Source organism: Haliotis cracherodii, unplaced genomic scaffold (assembly GCF_022045235.1).
Source record: "Haliotis cracherodii isolate W230 unplaced genomic scaffold, xgHalCrac1.p SCAF_6, whole genome shotgun sequence".
NCBI classification, from domain to species: Eukaryota; Metazoa; Mollusca; class Gastropoda; order Lepetellida; family Haliotidae; genus Haliotis; species Haliotis cracherodii.
Genome location: NW_027266319.1, coordinates 66,619,530 through 66,645,119, shown reverse-complemented (window position 1 = coordinate 66,645,119; position 25,590 = coordinate 66,619,530). Strand labels below are relative to the sequence as shown.

Below are 25,590 nucleotides of genomic sequence, written 5' to 3'. Positions count from 1 at the left end.
CACACATTGTACCCATGTCGGGAATTGAACCCGAATCTTCGGAGCGACGAGCGAACGCTTTAACCACTAGGCTACCCGACCGCCCCTCTTCAACAATAGGCACTTCACGTATGATTCGGAAATAAAAAAAAATCCAAATTTAATCATTTTTTTTTATTTAGAACCACAGGGTACTTGCTGACTAGAATATGTTGTTCCGAGAAGCCCGTTACATACGAGGGGCGTTCAATAAGTTTTGCAACTTCAATATACAGTTTACTACGGTTATAACGAACACGCTTATAACGAACTAGTGGATATAACGAACTGGTTTTTAGGTCCCTGCCATTTGCTGTATCTCTGCTGTATATATGCTTATAACGAATTACGGTTATAACGAACTAGAATTTGTGGTCCCTTTGAGGACAAATGTAATAAGTGTATTGAGGTGAATGGAGATTATTTTGAATAATAAAAGTGCAAAATATACTCTGCGACTCGGTCTTATAATGAAGTTGCAAAACTTATTGAACGCCCCTCGTATATTAACCCTGTCCTCTCATCCCCGCACCGCACCCCACACACCCACACATCACACCCACACACCACACCCACACCAACACGGCACCTGGGGGTATTTAAAGGCTAACCATAAAAACATTCTTCAACTTGGCACTTAACGTGTGAATCTAAGTCGGAAATAATAATATTCAAATTTAATCATTATTTAGAATTAGAACCACATGATACCGGATGAGTAGAATTTGTTGTTCCGGCAAAGCCGTTATATATATGACCTCTGTCCTCTCACTCACGCACCCAACCCACGCACCCCACCCACGCACCCCACCCACACCCTACGGCAGCTGGGGGGCATTCAAAGGCTAAACATCAACGCTTGACTTTCTAAGACAGATAATGTCATGCAGACAAACGCTCGTGATGGAGTCCCGAGTACCTGTTCATGAATCATTCAGAACAACTGTATATCTAAATATATACATGAAGTGTGGTCTTCACACATATAGCGACTGGAGGATTAAGTGTTGTAAATCTCAACCAACCGAGCTGCTAAAAATAATATATGCATTTCAAAGACTTAAAAATTCTAAAGTTGCAAACAAATTGTGGAATCGCCCCTGAAGTGTTTTGTTTGTTTTGTTGTTGTTGTTGTTTGTTTATTTGTTTTGTTTAACGCCGCACTCAGCAATATTCCAGCCAAATGACGGCCGCCCCGGAAGTGACGTAACAACAGACGTCGTTGTCCGTTGGCGAAGATAGCGCAAAATAAGCTGAGAGTGATCTGTCCTTGCGATTACCGTAAAACCTTTAATAAGCGCCGAGTACATTCATTTCCGAAGACCATTTCACCTATATTGTTAAATGTCTCGATGTTTCACAAGTCTCAAGGGAACAGAGCTGGTCCCGCTGATTGCACGTGCAGGGCGCTTCATTCAGAGAGTACGGTATCCCAGCAACCAACTGTCTGATCCTCGGCTAGAAAAGTTCCCCACTGCCTCGTGCTTTTCGCAAAAGTCGACTGAAGCAGGTATCGGAGATTGTCTGGAACTTATTCGTGTCTAAGGATGCAGTTATATAGCTCTGGAGAAGACTGAGCGTGTTCTATATACGTTAATTCGTTGCCACCCGAAACCGGCATTTCGCCTCGGTCACGAGCTATGGAAGCCCTGGGGGACCATAGGAGAGTTACATGCTTAAATCGTATACACAGTCTGTCAGTCTTATGTTTGTCTGTGTTAGAGAATGCATATGAATAAAACAACAATTTTTAACAAATACAAATAATCGTGTATTCTCCGACAATCTTCCTCAGAACATGGGCGAAGCCAAGCCTCGGTTCGCGGTTCCAGCCGACTCGCTCTATCCTGACTGGTTATAAACGTATTCAGCGCTTGCGCTCGTCAGTTCTGCTTGTTTTGCTTTCACTCAGCCAAACTCTCGGCAACAAATCGTCCCGATCGCTGTATTACCGGGCGGGGTATGAGTAATGACTGGATAAAAGGGTGACCGGAGTTCGCGTCAGGCATTCATTGTTTGTTTATATTCCATTAATGAAATACATTTATTTGTTTTCGTTTTAACGATCGGTTGAAGTATGGGGGCGAGCCCAGTGAAGCCCAGTATCCCGAGGATGACTTGGTGCTGGCTTTAGTTGTTTCCCAGTAGACTTACACAAGTCTCTAAGGCAATAAGTATTAGTTTAAATCGTTATTTCTAGATTATGTAAATAATAACAAGTTGTCCCTATAAGAGACTGGAATCCTTGTAATGTCGACATTTAGACTGGCCTATTGGGAGGATAGAACTACTAGACATCAATGGTCTTTTCTATCAGTAGAGCCTTATAGCAAGGCTAGTTTCCCAGCTGCTGCGTTGGAGGCACAGGACCTTGTTACATAAATATATATATACCCCCTACTTGTAAGTAGAGAATAGGGGGTATATATTTTATATATACTGACCAATAACAAGTTCCTGTGGGTGGAGGCGGGTTTCAAGTCGGGAACACGTGTTTTCAGGTGTATAAATACACAATTAATGCACACCATCGCAATTATCACAAATGCTACAATCTGAGAAAACCCAGAACAGGTCTTCAGCATCCCATGCTTGCCGTAAATAGGGATAATGTTTGTCGGGATCGGGTGGTCAGACTCGCTGACTTGGTTCATGCATGTCATCGTATCCCAATTGCGTAGATTGGTGCTAATGTCTGTCACTGGATTGTCTGGTCCACACACGATTATTTACAGACCGCCGTCATATAGCTGGAATATTGAGAAGTGCTGCGTTAAACAACAAACAAACAAACCATATATGATTTTAAATCAGCTGCAATCTGTACATATTTTCAATTATTTTTACCACCTGAAATAACTCAGAGGTCTGTGGTGCCGCGCGAAACTTTTACATTCTTGTAGTAACCGCCTTTCTTCGGGTAACTAGGCCAAGTAGCACGAGTGCTATAGATAGGCGCTTGACACTGGTTCGATTCCCGGTGTGCTAAACATTCCGTCTTACCTACTCGTGATCCTACTGAAACATTGCTGCAATTGTTAAAACGATATGTAGTGCCGTACGTCAACAACATTCATCGAACTTAAATGTAAGTCAATCAACAACAATGTGTTGTCTGACTTGGTACATTCTGACGGGTCGGTCCTCGGCAACCTCTGCCTGGCGTTAAAAGCGTCATAATGGATCGGGGGTCAAGCTCGGTGACTTGGTTGATTGAGTGACATCCTACTCCGATGGCCTGGGACGTTGCTCGTGCTATCAATCACTGGTTTGTCTGGTCAAGACTCGACAGTTTACAGCCCACCTTCATATCCGGAATATTGCTGTGTGGGCAAACAAACACATGAGACAGATTAATGTTCACACCAAAAATAGCATTTGAGGATGAAATAGATGTCAGCGTCCCCCGACGTCGTGGGATGTTGCTCATGCTATCAACCACTGGTTCGCCTGGTACATACTCAACTATTTACAGGCCAACGTCGTAATGCCGTCATACGACTCCGACGTTGTAAACGTGGTGGTAGATGATGCTGTTAATACAACCGCGTCAGTAATCGCGCAACAGCAGACACTTCTCTATCTTAAGACATGGGTACAATGTGTGAAGCCCATTTCTGGTGACCCCCGCCGTGATATTGCTGGAATATTGCTAAAAGCGGCGTAAAACCATACTCACTCACTCACTCACTCTCTGTCTTAAGTTCAGTGCAGCGAAAACAATTTTCAAGAGTTTAATGTTTCTCTCACAAAGTTACAGTTGTCATGGAGATTGAGAAACATGTATCATCATTACCATAACATAATTTCTAAATGATGAAACGACTAACAAATTCAACCCACGTGTTGGCAGCGCCTGTGGGCGTCATTCCCTTATCTAACACCCCGGCGTGCACTGACGTGCACAGTACTGCACACAACATGCACAGAAATGCACTCTTTATCAACATTAATTTCAGGTGAACAAATTTAATTTAATTTACTTATCTAATACCCTATAACGCTCTCAAATATTTTGATAGTTTAAAAATTTGTTTTTCTGCACTGCAATAACATAAGGTTTTTGGCAGGTAGCGTGTATGCATACTTATCAATGGCCCTTGGATGTCTAACTTAACTGAAAGGTTGATAACGCGCGGAGTTAAACCATTCCAACCGGAATACTTTATACTTTCATATTATAAGTAAATGAATTTACTCCATAGGCCCCTGTTTATTCCACTTCTGATCCGGGAGACCGCCTCCGTGGTATAGTGGAAAAGCGTCCGCCCGGAGAGCGGAAGGTCCGGGGTTCGATCCCCGGCCGCGCCATACCAAAAGACGTTAAAAGATGGTACTTGTTGTTACCCTGTCTGGCGCTCGGCATTAAGGGGCTAAAACAAGGACTGGTCGGCTGAGTGGAGTATTCATGATAAACTGCGGCATGGTATCTCTATAAATCGGCACCAGTCCGAATCAGCCACACACACACACACATGTGCATGCTATATAAGTGCAATATTGTTTGACGCGACGTTAAACCCCACCTCACCTCACCTCACCTCACTTAATCCAGGAAGCAAACATGTATCGGACACAGGAACTTAGCGGATATACATGTAGATATAACCATTCTGTCGCATACAGTCGCCTGCATGCTAATATACGACTCCACTTTTAATAGAGGTATTTTGTTACCTTTCAATAATACACAAAAACGTGATTCCCATAATATGTCAATTATTTTTTATAATTCTGACATAATTGATTATGCTTATCACAATGTCGGCATCAAAAGTTTAGATATTAATGAAGCGCTCCTAAAATATCCATAATTTGTCGCAAAGCGGTGAGATCTTGGTGGAAATGTGAGGAAAGGGCTTCACAAGCTGTGACCAAACACAAGCCGTCTTCAGCAACCTCAGATGTGATAGAACACTGTATCATTCAGCTGTTTGTTTGTTTGTTTGTTTGTTGTTTAACTCCGCACTCAGCAATATTCCAGGTATATGGCAAGCTGAAGACCTATTCTACCCCGGTATCTTCCAGTATATATATACATTTTAATATTATTAGCTAAAGGTTCATTGGCTACATGGAAGTCAAGTCAAAGGTCTCCAAGACAAGGAGTGAGGTTTGTTATGCTGCCTGCCCACTTTCGCGATGATGACCGCAATATATATTATGTGTGAATTATATGTATATAAAATCGTGCATGTGAATGAAGTCCACACGACACTTGCTAGAAGCAGCACGTGCATCTCACGAGCTTACTATGAATATAACACGAGTTTAGTACATGCCACAACGAAATCTTACCGATGTTGACACGACAAAGACTAGTTTCGTTTGTTTGTTTGTTGTTTAACGCCGCACTCAGCAATATTCCAGCTATATGACAGCGGTCTGAAAATAATCAAATCTGAACCGGACAATCCAATGACTGATATCATTAGCATCGATCCACACAATTGGGATACGATGACATGCATGAACCAGGTCATTGAGCCTGAGCACCCTGTCCCGATAAAGTCGCCTATTATGACAAGCATGGGTCAACTAGTTTCGTACGTGTTTCGTACGAGTTAGTTACGAGCTTACTACGACATAATCTCTGCGAGTTTATCACGATGTCCCCAGACGACGCTATTCGCTGTGCAGAGTTGCGGCCCTTGGGCACGCCAGAAACCTATGATTGTGGGTTCGAATTCCGGTTCGCCCCGATTATGTTCTAGGTTTGTCAGCACCATACCCGTGGTCGTGGGTTTCACCAAAGTGGTAAACGTCTGAGACATGCATCACCTCGGGCTTTCCTCCCACATTAAGCTGACACGCCGTGATATAACTGGAATACTGTTAAAAGCGGCGTTAAACCCAACTCACTCACTCATTATCACGATATCAAACTACAACCGGAATAGGACCGAATTTTGGCGTGTTTGATTGGTATTTCGCAGCATGAACAACACAGTGCTTATCGCAGCAACATGGCACACCAGCAGATTTCCTTCACATACCGTGTGTGGTGAGGCCGACGCCGCGGTCAAGTCCAGCCAAGGTTTGGGTGAGGACTTAGCTTCTACGACACCTTGCTGCAGGAGCTGGGACGAGAGGGCACTAATTTCAAACTGTTGATTATGTCCCCAAAATCCTGGCGACTGCGCTATGAAAGATATATTTATAAGTTCTCCATTCAAAATTTGAAACTGAACTAATAAACATTCTGGAATGTCTTATAGATGGCCTAGATTGTATTCCCATGGTCCAGGCAAAGTCTCATCTTTCTTTTTTGATTGATTTAGTCCAGTTCGGAATACCTGTGCTAAATTATTCAAGGTTGCATGATCAGAAAACATATTACGACTTGTCACTTTCCTGATCTGGTGAGCGTCACTATGTGGAGTGAAAGGTCGTTATGAAGTGTTCCGAAATGGGATGTCCCCAGATCTTTGCTTTCGTTTTTGGCAGCCAGAACAAAGATCCGATTTTTACGAGATTGCAGAGAATCCTGTTACAACCAAGGGAGGCAACTCTGTATGGTGAGATGCAATGCTGAATCCACTTCTGGTCCACCATGCAAGGAGTGTGTGTCTATGTGCAGCTCCGGGGCGTGTGTGTCAGTATCTCCAGTCAATGTCTGGTTGCACGGGGCTTGTAGTTCGTGAAGTAAATTCTCTCTTGTTGACACATACAAAATATTACAGAATAAACAGTGATAATAAACCATTTATTCATGATAGACAAAAAATAAAAAATATTAAATATAATAAAACAATAAAAGACAAAAACATCTTGGAGCAAAATAAAGAAAATATAAATCTCATGAGCAAAAAGGTTGAATTAATGTATGGTAAATGCTGGAGACCGCACCACTAAGTACAGCATTGACTAGACTATCCAGTGAATGTGTTAATGTCAGTCTGCACATCCAAACAACTAAAAAAGATCTATCAAACAAATGACCATGAGCTTAAGTCTGCCTCTGTTAATTCATCCCAATACAGTGAGTTATAAGATAAAAACATTTGTTAGAAGAATGTCGGTTATTTTAAATGTTGTACCACATCCATAGATGTTAGTTCCTGCAGAACAGTTGGAACAGATCAATACTAACTAGATACTAACGATTGTTATATTCAATATTATTCAATTAATGTATTATTCAATGTTATTTAATTAATGTAAAATTCAATGTTATTTAATTATGTTCAATGTTATTTAATGTCATATTCAGTGTTATAAAAGTTTAGATTTAATGTTATTTAACTTACATTCAATGTTATTTAACTTACATTCAATGTTATTAAATGTTATTTCAAAGTTATCTAATGCTATTTTCAAAGTTATTGAAGGTTATATTCAATGTTATTTAATGTTACGTTCAATGCTATTAAATGTTATGTTCAATGTTATTAAATGTTATGTTCAATGTTATTAGATGTTATGTTCAGTGTTATTTAATGTTACATTCAATGTTATTTAAATGTTAGTTAACATTACGTTCAATGTTATTAAATGTGTATATGAAACAGGGAGCCTAGTTCTACTTCTCACTTAGCAACATTACAGCATCACCACTGACTGGAACACTAAACTGTGCCCATGGTTGGAATCAAACCTGGGTTTTCAAAATGAGCAAGAGCTTCAACCACTGGGCTACCAGTCCCTACCATCAAAGAAAAGATGTGACATGCTGTACGTCAACACTTGATGAATCATGGATGTCTAGATGGGGTTGTGCCAAGAGAAACAAGTGCACTAACATGAATGACTGTGGAACTGTGGAGACACAGGCAACGACCACAACAAATCCAACATAATCACAACCAGGACATAAGCATGTGATCATTGTGACTTGTTACAGTATATGCCTGTGTTAAAGTCTACTTATCAGGCATGACAATGCTTTAATAACTAGGTCATCCAGCACAGGTATGGCTGGTTGAGGCACACTTTGCAGAGTTGCCTCTCTTAGACGTGCCAGGATCCACTGGTCATGGTGTCAAAATCCCACAGTTGCCCGAATTGCGATGTTGGTCTTAAAAAAACAATATTCTGCTTGTGGGTTTGTCCAAACTATTCAATGTCACCTACCTACCTCCCACATCAGTATATGTCTAAGAAATATATTTCAGATTTGTTTCAGACCAACATTGGGTAGACATGTCCTAACAGAGCTGAACTAATGTTCAAAGCAGCATTAACCTAACTCACTCGCTACCCAGATAGTGACTTCAACCCCTGCTATCGGTGTTGCTGTGGTTATATATTTCCTCTACTATAGAACAAAGGTAAAACGTTTCCATTAAACGGACTACCATTTCTGAGGACACTACAAACGGCCATGGTTTCATGCTCAACAGTGTAACAATAGCTTGCAAATATGACGATGATAATCATATCAAAATATCAACAAGACAAATATAATCATATATGCAACAGTGATGGAATTAGTATAAAATCTGAAGTCAAAGATGAGAGCAGTTAAAACAGACATCCAAAAAACTGGAAATATAACACGTTACAGTGATCATACCCGTAATGGCGCTAAAAAGATGAAAAAATACAGGAAAAAAATGTTTCACATTGAATATAGTAATGACTAGGGCTGGGATGGGTAACTCGGGTACTCGGGTACTTGGGTCGGGTGGGTACTGAGTAGGACCCGGGCAACCACAGGACTACCCGGACCCGTGGTCAGTGACGTGATATATTGTTTAATGGCAAAAATTATCTAACACTCTATGGTTACACTATAAGTGACAAATGTTCACATTTCTTTCTGACTCTGCACACATTCCTTCTGACTTTATATGTTTGCATAAAGATAAAACTTCAGTCAACTTCAGTGTATGCATGGCCAGCTCATTTTAAACCTGTATCTAAATACATGTTGCCAGGAGTACGGTCAAACGTTTCCCAATCAGACATTTTGTACCTATCTCTTGAGACCTACAGTGGGTACGCGGGAAGGGTCGGGTAATAGGGAGTTGGGTACCCGGGTAGTCAATTTGGACTCATCCCAGCCCTAGTAATGACTAAAACGCTAATATCACAATTGCAATTTAAAACATAGAAAAGTAATAACAGTGCCTTCAGTGAGTTCACACAATATAACAGGTTCATAAAGTATTCAAGCCATGCAAACAATATGATTTGGGTTTAAAGAAACAGGATCAAAAGAAAACAGCACTTTGTTTGACCATATTTTTCCACTTGTGGAAAGCACAAAACAGAACAGTTCATATACATTTCAATATAAACACGAAGTCAAAATCATCTCCATTTGGTCTTTTAACTGAAGGGATGAACATCGCCTACGAAGTACGACAACAGGAAAAGAGATTTTTCTTCCACAAAACATAAATTATACTTCTCAAAACAAGTTAAGGACACACAATTGGAAGGTTGTGTTGCAAGACGCATCAGCCATGACTGATTAATATCTGTCATATGAAAAAAAGACAGGTGATCTTTAACCTCTTTTGAGTAGTATACTTCAAATACCTACACTATTCGACCGTCCATAGGGATACTGACATCTTAAAGTAAAATTGTTAGCTAATTGTGTTATTTTATTTTCTGAAACGTGGAATAAAGGGTTATCCCCATCGAAAGTTGAGTAATACAGAAACAGCAGATTTTGCATATATATCAGGATCATCTAAGTCTATTTTGACTTCTGTATCCAGGTTAGTGTGCCATTTATGAAACAATGTGAGACACAAGTATTGGTAAGAATAGCGACCAGACTGGGACTGAACAGTGCAACTGACGTTACAGGAAATGTTTCATAAATACTACTAAATATTAATGTCATGATCTCATTGTCCCGAGACAAAATGTATTTTGAACTGTTGTCAGATTTGTGGGTGTTAATGAGTATTTGACACAAGGCTTGAGTTTCATTTGGAGTCGAACAGTGTAACCTGGAGGTTTCAAACGTAAAAATTGCATCGAACACTCAAGAACACCCACAAACCTAAAACAAATGTCCTGAGTTTTAACACTGAGCTACAAAGTTACTGGTAATTGTCCTTAGCCCTCTCTGGTGTACTCCAACAGCTATGAGACATCATCCGTACCCAGAAATGATCCTTCATTACCAAACGCCAGGGATCTCTTTTTGTTTGATCAAAGAATTATATGTTTCAACACACAAAACAGTAAACTGGTATACAGCTATAGGGCCAAGATTCCTTTCTTTCTGTGATGGTCGCCTGGACTTCGAGTTAACATGGTATTTAAGTCGGTATTTTTATAAAGAACACAGATGAATCTTAAATAAGTGTACAAGACTTCTGAAACCATTTTCAGTCCACTTACTGCATGTTTGCTGCACGTGTCTGCCCTTTGATGATGGCATCTACAAAGACATGTGTTTAATATCTTATGACAACCTAACAACGGCGACATCGAAACACAACAGAGAGTATGTTATAGCCCTAGAGTTTCCTGGTGCACGACTACACGACCGTCATGTGTCTCAGTTCGGATGGACATTAACTTTGTCCCAAAGTAACATTTCTGGTCCACGACTACATGACCGTCATGTGTCTTAGTGTTGATGGACATTATCTTTGTCCCAAAGCAACATTTCTGGTCCACGACTACACGACCGTCATGTGTCTCAGTTCGGATGGACGTTACCTTTGTCCCAAAGCAACATTTCTTGTCCACGACTACGAAGACATGACCGTCATGTGTCTCAGTTCTGATGGACATTAACTTTTTCCAAAAGCAACATTTCTGGTCCACGACTACGAAGACATGACCGTCATGTGTCTCAGTTCTGATGGACATTAACTTTTTCCAAAAGCAACATTTCTGGTCCACGACTACGAAGACATGACCGTCATGTGTCTCAGTTCTGATGGACATAAACTTTGTCCAAATTTAACATTTCTGGTCCACGACTACGAAGACATGACCGTCATGTGTCTCAGTTCTGATAGACATTAACTTTGTCCCAAAGCAACATTTCTGGTGCACGACTACATGACCGTCATGTGTCTTAGTGTTTATGGACATTAACTTTGTCCCAAAGCAACATTTCTGGTCCACGACTACGAAGACATGACCGTCATGTGTCTCAGTTCTGATGGACATTAACTTTGTCCCAAAGCAACATTTCTGGTGCACGACTACATGTCCATCATGAGTCTCAGTGCTGATGTAAATCTGCCCCACTGCAGTGTGTCTCGTTCACACTACGACTACAAGAGCAGTTTCAGCATCACTTGATACAGTCAGATATTTATATATATATATATATAAGTCACATGTTAGATATCACAGTGTTATAAAGCTACCATGGCACATAAACATTGATATTCCCTCGTAACAGCACATGGTCGTCTTTGGTTATCAAATAAATTGTCTATGACCTTCCTGTTTTTCTAAAGGAGCTATACTTAAGTCTAACAGCAATATATGACAACATCTCTATATAAAACAGTGAAGAAGCATGGCTGGAATCCAAAAGAGTCTTCCTGCCCAAGGAAAATGGGAATCTTCAGCAATCTTCCACAAAAAAAAACACACCACCGGTTTGTGAATCAATGGGTTTTTTGCTTATTTTCATGCATAAAAGAAGTTTTCCAACTAAACTGGGGTATGTATAAAAAAATATTTTCCACTGCTTCAAAAACATGTCCAACTGTTGTAACTTTGGAAATTCTAATACCGGTAATTGAGATACAATTTGTAAAAATCTACATATACGAATACACTTTACCTGTATTTCTGTAAGGTAACCTTACAATGGTTCAAAGTTCTCACGTTCCTGCAGGGCAGTTTTCACAATTAAGGTCCAATTAAGGGGTCCTCTCAACAGATGTCGTGTACACAACGTTCCTCCCATCTTCCCGAGGCAAGAGAGTTAACTGACTTTAAAAGTCCAGTTTCCACCCTTGCCAAACTAGGCTGGAATTACTGGGCTCGATCGTAGCGCCACCAGTGGCTATTACCAATTATGTCCCTTTTAAGCCTCTCCTACTGACCAATCAGATTCCACCTCTCGTATCACTTGCGTTTGCTTCACACAAAATTGTTGTGCCCGGTCAGGACGATCTGATCAATAATCTATATCTATATCTTGTGATAAAACGGGTCTTACATCGCGAAATGCATCAAATCATGTGAGCACCTTGATTTAAAACATGAGAAGATTTGGAAAATATCTGCTGACAACGTGTTAGCGGTGCACATGCTTTGCAAATCCTGCAATCGACCGAAATCTGCACGACAGTTTACGAACCGGATTTCAATTTCGGTGAGCAATTTTGATTGGACTATGCATAGACTTGTTAGTCCAGCCAAAATGTAACTCCATAATACCAGCCTAGTTCTTTAGTTTTTTAGTCAGTTAACTCTCTTGCCTCGGGAAGATGCGTTCCTCCATCCCCGTGAATACATACGCGTGAATTGCGCTGTTGTTGTGACATGTCTATTTTCAGTTAAGTACTTCATGTGAACCCTATCACTGCCTGAAGCAAAATACTAGGCACATGGACATGAGGCTATGGCACGTCTCATAAGAAATGAAGCTGTTTGGGCAATGAAATCTTCGTGCTCATTGGACTTGTGGATTGATTGTTTGTTGTTTACGCCGCACTCAGCAATATTCCAGCTATGTGATGGCAGTCTGCAAAATAATCGAGTCTGGACCAGACAATCCAGTAATTGACATCATGAGCATCGATCAATGCAATTGTGATCGATGACATGTATCAACCAAGTCAGCACGCCTGACCACCCGATCCTGTTAGTCGCCTTTTACGACAAGCATAGTCGCCTTTTACGGCAAGCAAGGGTTCCTAAAGACCTACTCTACCCCGGATCTTCACGGGTCTGGTCTTGTGGAACCAAGCCATGGCGTGATTTATCAGTTAAAAATAGTGTCTACACAGACGCTTGTATTCACGAGTGATGGACAAAAGTAGATACAAATCTGCGGAGTGTTGACAGAATCCATCGGGTTTCACATCCCTTGACGAGTCTCCTGCACAATGTGGAAGATTGATACATAGCACTATACTAAATTAGCACTAGTGATACAGTGATAGATATAGCCATCAACATTGATTCCTGGTTCTGTCGTCACGCTTACAAAGCAGACATTTCATACACAACACGTTTCCCGTTTAAACATCAAATAAATCACTGCATATCTTCTACACAATCATCAACATGACGGGAGAACATCGTATATCAGTCAGGACAGATTCCCTATAAGTAAATAGACCTATATATTAGACCAGTATATTAGACCGGTATATAGGACCAGTATATTAAGACCGGTATATTGGGTTGGTATATTAGACCAGTATATTAAGACCGGTATATTGGGCTGGTATATTAAGACTGGTATATTGGGCTGGTATATTAGACCAGTATATTAAGACCGGTATATTGGGCTGGTATATTAGACCAGTATATTAAGACCGGTATATTGGGCTGGTATATTAGACCAGTATATTAAGACCGGTATATTGGGCTGGTATATTAGACCAGTATATAAAGACCGGTATATTGGGCTGGTATATTAGACCAGTATATTAGACCAGTATCTTAGACCAGTATAGTATACCAGTATATTAGACCCGTTTATTAGACTGTTATACTAGACCGGCATATGAGACCAGTATATTATACCAATATAGTAGACCAGTATAGTAGACCGATATATTAGACCGGTGTACTAGACCAGTATATGAGACCGGTATATTCGACAGGTATACTAGACCGGTATATTCGACAGGTATACTAGACCGGTATATTCGACAGCAGGTTCAACATTCATCATTGGGATGAGGAAGATTGCCATCATCCACACGTTGTAACTTACAGCTGATGTCTAATCAACTTCGCCTCATTACAAAAACATCACCTTAAAACATATTTACTGAGATAAATATTGACAATGTCCTAATTGCATAAACCTGGCTGAAAATATAACTCTTCTTACTCATTGTAGCGAACTTATCATCACCCGCAAGAAGTGTCACCTAACTTAAAGAATGTCAATAAAGAATATATTAAAACTAACATTCTGATATATACTCAGCGTCATTATTAAAGGGTCACCAAGGCATGAAGGGAGTCAAACATGAACACATGCCAACAAGCGTCAACCGGTCTGAGTATGCTGACAATGTGGATAACAGCTGAAGAACACGTTGTTAGCGCCGTTGTCACACAGATTGAATGCTTTCATAAAACTGGAAAAACGGATGACTTTTAAAACAATGAAAATGCAAGGTTTATACATGGAATAAGATACCAAAATCATGTGTCCAAACGCAACCTGTGGCTTAGCCCATGCACTTGGTACAATACATGAAAACTAACTGTCAATGTGGGTAAATAATGGATCATTCAGATGCAACTGAACTCCACTCTTGGAAGTTGAATATGTAACATTTTATCTCTTATTTTCTGCATAACCCCTCAATAATGACACTGACTATACCCAAAGTAACACACTATTTCAAAAACAATCCAGAAAGATACCTCACAAATCTAGACATGAAGCCAAATGAGACATGTCAATTCAGATGTGATGAAATATAATTTCAAAGTAAGACGATTCCTACTTCACATCCTTTAGAATTCCAAAACGACAAATGTTACCACGCTACTTCTACCTACTTCCCTGTCAGCCGTTGGTACAGTTTCCATGGAGACAAGAAACAGCTACAACACCATGGAGATAAGCCCACCAGTACAGATAAAAAAATATTTTCACAATCCTCGACCTATCAACATGTTAACATATCATGGAACAAACAGCATGCAGGAAGTTAATCCAAAGTGTCAAGCATCAGCTCTTACGTCAAGAAGCTGAACGCTTCTCAGCTACTTAACCAACAATCTCATGACAAGAGTCTTCAACATGCTGTGAAAGCTCACACCTCAAAATAACAAACGAAACTACAACAGCCAGCTTCACGGTTCCGGTAAATATCACATGAACGTCACATGTTTGAACTGCGGCGGACCAATTTCTTGATATTCCGGGTTATTATCATCTTCATCTTTGGACTTGGAGAAGCCATTGTTCTCTTCCAGGCCAGGACAGAGTTGTTTCCCCTTACCAGCCTCATCTTCGTTTTCACTGACATCCGACTGATCCGCATCCTCCTCCCCTGGCCGATACCCGAGGTTTGATCCGTAACACAAGCCCGGCATCAAAGGATGGGTGATCCCAGGGTAGCCGGTGTACCCTCGTAGAACACCATGAGGCGGGAACCTCTCCATGGAGTAATGCTGAGCCGGGTACCTTTCGGTAACATAGCTGTCGCTATGGTAACCTTCCCCCGAGTACCTCTCATAGTTCTCTCCCGAGCACCTCTCGCTGGTGTAGCCGTCCGTGGGGTAGTTGTCGGGTTGGAGGCTCTCGCTGGGGTAGCTGTAACAGTGGCAGGCCTGGGGGTGCTCGTGGAGGGAGTAGGTCTGGTAATACGACGACACTGGGGTGGACTGGGTTCCCGCCGCACTGGCCGTCAGCCCCGAGCTGGGGTAGCCCTCGTCCTTGTTGGGCCAGCACTGGTCAGTGTAGGCTTGGTAGCTGAAGGGGGGGAAATGCTGACCGATGTACTGACGCTGAGGTATTGGGCGGAGCGGGTAGTACTCCTGGGATCCCACTCGACTTGGCTTCAGTTCCTGTCGGGGAGCTGAAAGCAGATATTTTTTCAGCAAATATTGTTTTTGAAGGAAAGTATCTAGCAACTGATTTGAAGAGCTCTCCAACAAGTTACAGGTTTACCTCAGGCAAAATGATTTGAGAATTTTCTTGTACAATATGACTAGAGGTAGGAGGAAGATTTTAAAAAAGCATTGGTTTGTGGGCACCCCCCACCCCCCCACCCCGGAAAATTATAGTAAAAATAACCCCAGAAAAACAAAACCATATTTCAAAAGGCCTTATCTTATTCCTAACAAACTTCTTTTGGAGATAACTATTTCTATTACTTTAGGACAGGTATGTTGGTGTAAGAAATTATACAAATTGGCCTTGTATTAATACAAATGCTACTTTGTTGACACATCTAAACCAGCACACATGTAACCGTGGTAACACAAGAGATAACAAGCCAGGCGTTCTCTCACAACCCACCTGGTGTCTGCAAAGGATGGGAAGCCTGAGTGTTGGGCAAGGCAGAGCTGGCGGAGTTGCCTCCCCTTCTTGAGCTTCTGGAGGATTTGCGGCGCACGTAGAACGTGACGAGGGCGATCACCGTGATGAGCATGAGGATAACTACAGCTGCGATGACGATGAGGATGATGATGTAGGCATCTACGTTGTGGAACACACCAGGCACCTCCTTGATGCGGTCCTCCAGGGGAGCTGCAGATCTCATCATATTAGACACATAGCCAATATCAGATGAACATCAATTTCACAACAGACAGCCTTGAAGCAGTACAATATTTGTTATCAGTAGTTAATCAGAGTTTCACATTGCACAGAAATGTACATATTCCTCCACGAGGGATGCATAATTATAATCACTGTAGCCATTTCATAACAAGAAAAATAAAAGTCCTGTAATTAAAGTAATTATCAAATCTTACAGTACACTGCACCATTTCAGTATATTACAAGAACCTCAAACTTCCTGTCAGGACAACATTGATTATTGGGGGTCCCCTTGAACCTTAGTTTTGTAGGTCAAGGTCGAGCCCTGAGTTTATATAAATCAAATAAATACAAACATGTTACACACTATCATCAAATCATGTATAATAGGGTAATCATATATCAGAGCTCACAACGAGATAGATTTAAGAAAAAGCATATATAAATACAACAGCCAGTAGGTAAAGACCTGACCCTGTAGCCATGCCCACATGTATCTCCAGCACCCCCTAACCAAGTCACATGTATCTCCAGCACCCCCCAGCCAAGTCACATGTATCTCAAGCACCCCCCAGCCAAGTCACATGTATCTCCAGCACCCCCCAGCCAAGCCACATGTATCTCCAGCACCCCCTAGCCATACCCACATGTATCTCCAGCACCCCTAGCCGAGCCACATGTATCTCCAGCACCCCTAGCCGAGCCACATGTATCACCAGCACCCCCTAGCCAAGCCACATGTATCTCCAGCTCCCCCTAGACGAGGCACATGTATCTCCAGCACCCTCTAGCCGAGCCACATGTATCTCCAGCACCCCCTTGCCGAGCCACATGTATCTCCAGCACTCCCTAGACGAGCCACATGTATCTCCAGCACCCTCTAGCCGAGCCACATGTATCTCCAGCACCCTCTAGCCGAGCCACATGTATCTCCAGCTCCCCCTAGACGAGGCACATGTATCCCCAGCACCCTCTAGCCGAGCCACATGTATCTCCAGCACCCCCTAGACGAGGCACATGTATCTCCAGCACCCTCTAGCCGAGCCACATGTATCTCCAGCACCCCTAGCCGAGCCACATGTATCTCCAGCACCCCCTAGCCGAGCCACATGTATCTCCAGCACCCCCTAGATGAGGCACATGTATCTCTAGCAACCCCTAGCTGAGCCACATGTATCTCTAGCACCCCTAGACAAGGCACATGTATCTCCAGCAACCCCTAGCTGAGCCAGATGTATCTCTAGCACCCCTAGCCGAGCCACATGTATCTCCAGCACCCCCTAGCCGACCCACATGTATCTCCAGCACCCCCTAGCCGACCAACATGTATCTCCAGCACCCCGTAGCCGAGCCACATGTACCTCCAGCACCCCCTAGCCGAGCCACATGTATCTCCAGCACCCCCTAGCCGAGTCACGTACCTCCAGCACCCCCTAGCCGAGCCACATGTATCTCCAGCACCCTCTAGCCGAGCCCACATGTATCTCCAGCACCCCTAGCCGAGCCACATGTATCTCCAGCACCCCTAGCCGAGCCACATGTATCTCCAGCACCCCCTAGCCATACCCAGATGAATCTTCAGCATCCCTAGTCGAGCCACATGTATCTCCAGCACCCTCTAGCCAAGCCACATGTATCTCCAGCACCCCCTAGCCGAGCCACATGTATCTCCAGCACCCCCTAGCCGAGCCACATGTATCTCCAGCACCCCTAGCCATACCCAGATGTATCTCCAGCATCCCTAGTCGAGCCACATGTATCTCCAGCACCCTCTAGCCGAGCCACATGTATCTCCAGCATCCCTAGTCGAGCCACATGTATCTCCAGCACCCCCTAGCTGGTCCACGCAATTGGGATACGATGACATGCATCAACTAAGTCAACGAGTCTGACCACCCGATCCAGTTAGTCGCCTCTTACGACAAGCATAGTCGCCTTTTACGGCAAGCATGGGTTGCTGAAGACCTATTCTACCCCGGATCTTCACTGGTCTGATGCAGTGTAACCTTACCTTACCTAATATTAAATCCAAACAAACAAAATGTAGAATTTCTTTGTTAAGATTTGATGCTTCCAAATAATAATAATACGTGTCAAAAGAAAGGTACCTCCCTGTTATATAAGAATATGTAACATCTGCAACCGCAATGCTGTTGAGAATGAATTATTGAATATCATTAAAAAATATTTGACCTGTGTACAATGGTGTACGCAGATTTACAAAATATTTAAGGATATAGCCCTGCATGTTGGGACTATTTAATACAAATTTGAAATCTGGTAATTCAAGTAGCTTTGTTAATTACAGTAACAATATCACGGATGTGCATTCCCTGAACCTAGCGTCCTATCTGGAATTGTTTTGGAATCAGATTATTTCATATGTTCCCCAATACACTAAACTACGTCCCTGATATTGCTGGAATATTGCTAAAAGCAGCATAAAGACATTCTCACTAACTACGTCCATTTAAAACTGATATTGCTGAAACTCACCATCAGGATTCTTTGTGTATACTTGTAGCAAGAACAACACAAGGTCTCTCTGGTAGGAAACAAAGCCACGATTCAGATCCATCTTCAATGTTCTCCCTACTGAGCACACCTCCATGGGCGGGGCCTTGTGGCAGCTGAAGGACCCCAGCTCCTTCTTCCTCGACGTGCTGTCCGAGGCCACATCGTACAGTGTGAGAGAAGCGTAGCAGTTGCCCTGGAAGTCGAGGTCTTCAATCTCCATACACACTCGATCCTGGTCGTCAGGACTTGCGGAGGTGAAGATGATCTCACACTCCGCCTGCAGGTCGGACGAGGGACCTCGCTGTGAACCTATGACTATTATCTCCCCTGAATCCAGCATGTGGGTCTGTCCACAGTTCTTGTCGGCCTCTATGTACACTGGAACAAAGCAGAGCAAATTGAACTGTCTGCAGTTCCTGTTAGCCTCTACGGAACAAAGCAGAGCATATTGAACTGTCTGCAGTTTCCGTTAGCCTCTATGGAACAAAGCAGAGCATATTGAACTGTCTGCAGTTCCTGTTAGCCTCTATGGAACAAAGCAGAGCATATTGAACTGTCTGCAGTTCCTGTTAGCCTCTATGGAACAAAGCAGAGCATATTCAGCAACATTCACTGCACTCAGCAATATTCCAGCCACATGACGGGGGACTGTAAATAACTGAATCTGGACCAGACAGTCCAGTGATTGATATTATCAGCAATGATCAACCCACCAAGCCTGACCACCCCATCCATTAAGTCACCTTGTACATCAAGTAAGTTGATGGGGGCCTATTCTAATCCAAAATAACAATGGGATTCACGCAATCTCAGCATGGAAACACACAGAAACACTGAGTTAAATATATGACACAAGGGTGAGATTCAAATTACTGTCTAAAATCTGTAACAATAACACCTACCCAGCTTCAGTAGCAAAGGAATTAGTGATGTCATTTAATTGTGACATCATGGTAACCAATGACAACACAATGCCTAGCAAAGCATTGTGATGCAATTTTATTTGAGCAACATTTCCTTAGAGATATTGCTTGATCTCACCCAAGCCATATCTCCTGTACAAGCTAGTTTTGGATGATAAAATGTAACACCATATCACAAGGACCCAGTTGACAGTATTGATGCAATATACATGTAGTAAATATAGTTTCAAAATGTATCTAAAGAGTGAAAGATGATTTGAACAATTTCAGTGCAGAGTTCACTGAATAGTGGAATCTGTCTAAACTGGAACTGATGGGGAACAAGATTTAAATCTGGTATGGATATCATCTTATATAAACTACTGCGGTAAAATATAAATTTACCCAAAAAGACTTGATATTGTCAATTGCTGAAGACGAAAAGCCACCTTTTTCGTTATATCTTAAATGTCCACAGAGTAATCCATGCATAAATGTGTCACCACTCACCAGTGATATGAAATGTGTGGATTTCTTTCGGACGTTTTCACATATTTTCTCAAAGTTACTTCTCAGATATTTATTGATGATTGATCAATATTTTGTTAATGATTATTGATCGCTATGATCTGTATTGATAGCCAGCACTAACTAGTACACACCTTTCCTGTTGGTGAGGCCACAGCAGATGCCGGTACAGAATGCCACCACGACGTGGCAGAGGGTTGAGCCCTTCATTGTGCTGGTGCAGTCCAGTGCTGTCTGTGTTAAGATGGGCTGACAGCCAGGTGTCTAGTGTGTCTGTGCATCATCATGCTGAGACTGCAGGAAAACAAACATTGAACACCTTCATTATATAGAAACACTTTAAAGCCAGTCACGTTACACTTCAATGTTCAGTCTCATTTGATCAGGAACCTTAATCTTCCGGTTATACAGATCGATTCATCAACATATCACGTGACTAACCATGGGTCCGGGTAGTCCTGTGGGTACCCGTCTCCTACTCAGGACCCACACGACCCAAGTTACCCATTCCAGCCCTATTGTTCTGTACGGTTGTAATAAGTGTTTCCCTAAATTGTCTTCCTTTGAATATAGGTTTAATAGATAGCACATGTTACTTGGAGTGTTAAGATGGGCTGACAGCCAGGTGTCTATTGTGTCTGTGCATCATCGTGCTGAGACTGCATTAAAATAAACATTGAACACATACAATATACAGAAACACTTCAATGTTCAGTTTCATTTGATCAGGAACCTTAATCTTCCGGTTTTACAGATAACAACATTTCATCGATGATGCCATTCGGTGCTCTCACGCCATGCTGAGGTTTTACTTCAGTGGTGTCATAGTTCAAGGACATTTAGGTGTCACTCACAGTTACATCTGCTGTAGTGCAGGTTTCAAGAGTGCGGAACCAGAGACCATATATCGGTATGGTCTCTGTCGGAACAAAATGTCAAAAAGTCAAAAGGAATGTGTGCATCATCAGAACCACTGAGCTATAAGTTTTTGTCATTTAACAATATGTCACGTGACTAACCATGGGTCTAGGTAGTCCTGTGGGTACCCGGGTCCTACCCACAACCCACCCGACCCGAGTTACCCGTCCCAGCCCTATTGATCTGTACGGTTTTAATAAGCGTTTCCCCAAATTGTCTTTCTTTGAAATTAGGTTGAATAGATAGCAGATGTTACTAGCAGTGTTCATGCAGGTTCAAAGGTCAATTCACTCTCCCAGTTGGACACGGTCTTCTGATAGGGGGACCGGGTGAACGGGGTATCCCTTCTCTGACAGGCATGAACCGAGTCTTATTTTCTGTGAATTATCTATTCATGCAATAACATGAGAACGAATAATCAACAGATTAAAAATAGTAAGATACTTCATAACGTGTGTTAACCCGCTTCTGTTGTGATCTACTGTCTTGAAATATCAGTACTTTGCACAAACTGAACACTTTTTCAAGGAAAACGATAGATCGAAAAGTGAACAATTCTTCATGTAAGCATTATTGCACATTACAAAGTGAATCGACGATCGATTTTAGAGGAACATCGGCAGAAATGTTAAAAAACAGACATCATATATGACACAAAGTGAAGAATATAACCTACATTCCTGAAAACAGTTGCTTCACATTTTGGTTTTCTCAAAGGAAATACGAGCAGACAGATATGTGCGCATGCGTCCTAAGCCCCAGTTGATAAAAAGCGGACAGAACAACAATTATCAGAAACCGGACGTTACTACACAAGGCTCTCTGTGTAGATTGACTCAACACGTATATGATCCGGCGGACTAAATTTCTGTATTTCAACATTGACCCTTTTTATGTGTTTGAGTTAAAACTGAACAATAGATTAATTCATGTTGTTGTCTAAGATTATTAACATTCAAAGTACACCTATTTGTTATGACGTCATTCAGCTCCGCATTGTTAATAACACATTGTTTATAGTGTAAATTACTATGTTACACGTTATATTTCTGAATGCGTCGCCTCGACAATGAGTGAATAGTTTTACGCCACTTTTAGCTGTATTCCAGAAATATCACAACAGGGAAGACCAGACATTTTCACACAGATTGTACCCTGGTCTTTGTGGAGTGACGAGCTAACGCTTTAATCCCCGCCCCGCCGATTCGACCAAGTCAGCAAGCCTGACCACCCGATCCCGTCAGTCGCCACTTACGACAAGCATAGTCGCCTTTTACGGCAAGCATGGGTTGCTGAAGACCTATTCTATCCCGGATCTTCACGGGGGGCTTGCCCTGGTATAGAACACCCAACATAACTTCATTTTAAAATAAAGCGTTCGCTCGTCACGCCGAAGACCCGGGCTCGATTCCCGACATGGGTACAATGTGTGAAGCCCATTTCTGGTGTCCCCCGCCGTGATATATAGCTGGAATATTGCTAAAAGCGGCGTAAAACCATACTCACTCACTCACTCATTTCAAAATAACATTACAAGATACAAAACATTAACAAAATGTAAATGGCAAGTGACTTATAAATTACACTAGAAATTGTTAGCACAACATATTTTTATACTGTAACTTTACCATGACTGAAATATATACAACAATTATAATTACTGACTATGGACTGAAAAATATGGTTTCCCAAGCATGAATAAATGTTACATAAAGTTTGTGTTGTAGTTGTTGCATGTTTCTCATCATTGGAAGTGTCTCATTAAAATCAGATTGTTTAGTTCGATATGTACAAAAGACTTTTGGGGTCAAAATTGAAATGTGGAAAAGTCGTTCTAACGGAAAACAGATTCGTTATTACTGAAATAATTTCGTATTAACGGAAAAAAGTGTGTTATATAATCAAATCCCTAACCAAGACTCAGGAGATTACCAAGAGCTACTGGATTGGGGTTTTCTGACCGTGGTCGGGCTTTCCTCCCACATTAAGCTGACACGCCGTGATATGACTGGAATAATGTTTAAAGCGGCGTTAAACCCAACTCACTCACTCACTCTGGCCGTGGTGAGGCTGGTCTTTCAGCCTGGCAATTCGGTTGTCAGTCTCGCGGTAGACACGCTTCCGGTGCTGTTCCAAAGTCGAGCTGGAGAATTTACTTCTTTCCGCGTGTTCAATGCGTCTGATAACTTCAATGAAACGGAAGATGTTGGGATTTTTTATGGGGACTTTTACAATCGGCGTGAGGGGCAGCTTCAAATTTACACGCAAACACTTTCTTAGTTTGTTCAAGATCAAATCTTGAGAATTTAAATCGTTTTTGTTTGTTTGCTGTTTAACGCCGCACCCAGCAATATTTCAGCTATATGACGGACACCATGACGCATGTAATCCTACCCCAATTACGTTGATCGATATCCACGTAATTGGGATACGATGACATGCATCAACCAAGTCAGCGAGCCTGACCACCCGATCCCGTTAGTCGCCTTTTACGACAAGCATAGTCGCCTTTTACAGCAAGCATGGGCAGCTGAATACATTTTGTTTCTCTACCCGGATCTTGACGAGTGTGAAAGTTTTAAATTAGATTGCATTTTTACGTAAGTATCCTTTGTATGTGTTGTAACTTTTAGAAGATGTCGTGGCCCACATAGAGGTCTGCGTCCCCACCAGCCTGTGTTGTCAATTGGCTCTATAAAGGAGGCGACAGGTCATAGCAACTGGTTCTGGATATCTACCACAGGCTGAAGATAACCGACCCACATTAAAATAGCAGTACAGAGATACACCAGTGTTGGCGCCATAAAGTCATATATATTTAATGAGTTATAATGTGTAACGTCGCGACTAAACCATTTCAGTAATCATAGGGAATCATAAAGAATCACAGCTAAAAGCAAAGTCTATTTGTTCCATTCCGACTAGATCATAATTAAGCACGTGTTGTTAATCACTACAATGATGCTACCAGGTGTCCTTGAAAATGTGAGCGTATCCTGCCCCAACGGTGGCAACCCGTCACAAAAACATCCAAAAAAACTCAATTGTTCACCTGAAAAGGTGAAGTGAAATGGGGTTTAACGTCGCGTCCAATATTATTGCACTTATATAGCGACGTGCATGCACGTGTGTGTGTTCGTGTAGCTGCTTGTACTAGTCTGGACCGATGCCGATTTATAGTGCTAGCTCACTGAGATACCACGCCGCAGTTTAACAGGAATACCCCACTCAGACACAGTATACTGACTCCGAGCCGACCAGTCCTTGTTTTAGCCCCTTAATGCCGAGCGCCAGACAGGGTAACAACAAGTACCATCATTTAACGTTTTTTCGTATGACGCGGCCCGGGATCGAAACCCGGACATTCCGCTCTCCGGGCGGATGCTCTACCACTAGACCACGGAGGCGGTCTCACCTGAAAAGACATATGATACTACATTGTTCATCGGACATACGTTTGGTCACTGGTGCGTCAAATTTGGAAATGTCCTCCACATGTCTACCATAAAACCTTTTGAAAGCTTTGCTATTAAAGCCTTGACGGTTATAACCCTGAACAAGCAGCTTTTGAGCAAGAGTCTTAGAACACTCTCCGAAGTCTTAGAAAGAGAGTGCTCGAATATTGCCCCACATAAAGGGAGAGTTGACTATTGGAAAGTTGAATATATATACATGTATCCGCTGTAGAATTGTTGTTCTACCTGTTACTTCTTGAATTGATAACACAAATACGTCTGAAGGTCCACGACGTTTTGTTGTCAGCTGTTCCCTCTGCGGTTAGTGAGTGAGTGAGTGAGGTTTAACGCCGCTTTTAATAGTATTCCAGTTATATCACGGCGTGTCAGCTTAATCTGGGAGGAAAGCCCGAAGTGATGCAGGTCTCAGACGTTTACAACTTCGGTGAAACCCACGAGCAAGGGTATGGTGCTGACAAACCTAGAAAAGTAATTGGGGTGAATCGGGATTCGAACCCACAATCCTAGGTTTCTGGCGTGCCCAAGGGCCGCAACTCTTCACAGCGAATCGCGGCGCCTTAAACGACTGGGCCACCAGTGCCCCCTCCGCGGTTAGTGCTCAACTCAGTGCTCCTAACACCCCAGCTCGGGGTGGTGTACATACAATGTACTAATAGCTTCCCAGCTAACACATAACATTTTCAAAACATTTTCTAAAGGTTTCATTGTAGTTTTTCAAAAACATTTTCCTCAAAACTTTTTATTAACGTTTTAGAAATGTTTTACAACTATTCAAAATGTTATTGACATGTTTTCAAATGTTATTCAAGTACATCATGCTATAACATAGGCGAAAATATTTCAGAAACATGTTATTGCAATGTTTTCAACAGGTTGCAGAAATGTTTTG

The 25,590-nt window shown here is 42.1% G+C and overlaps 1 protein-coding gene and 1 pseudogene across 1 annotated transcript; both read right to left on the bottom strand.

Moving 5' to 3' along the window:
- Positions 1–10,179: 10,179 nt before the first annotated feature.
- Positions 10,180–11,860, bottom strand: LOC139446619 (uncharacterized; annotated as a pseudogene).
- LOC139445221 (uncharacterized) lies at positions 11,182–21,978 on the bottom strand. The gene is made up of 5 exons (XM_071226359.1): positions 21,902–21,978; positions 20,442–20,601; positions 18,857–19,255; positions 16,118–16,348; positions 11,182–15,674 (listed from the first exon to the last, which is right to left on the bottom strand). The coding sequence occupies exons 2-5, from the start codon at positions 20,515–20,517 to the stop codon at positions 14,965–14,967; spliced, it is 1,416 nt and encodes a 471-aa protein (XP_071082460.1). The 5' UTR covers positions 20,518–20,601; positions 21,902–21,978; the 3' UTR covers positions 11,182–14,964.
- Positions 21,979–25,590: the final 3,612 nt, after the last annotated feature.

Bases quoted from the DNA above. Each gene is read 5' to 3' on its own strand.
- LOC139445221 (XM_071226359.1), bottom strand. From the start codon at position 20,517: ATGAAGGGCTCAACCCTCTGCCACGTCGTGGTGGCATTCTGTACCGGC. The intron at 19,256-20,441 runs GTGTGTACTAGT...GCTTTGTTCCAG, and splicing joins TGGCCTCACCAACAGGAAAG to TGTACATAGAGGCCGACAAG. The intron at 16,349-18,856 runs GTGAGTTTCAGC...TGAGATCTGCAG, and splicing joins ATACACAAAGAATCCTGATG to CTCCCCTGGAGGACCGCATC.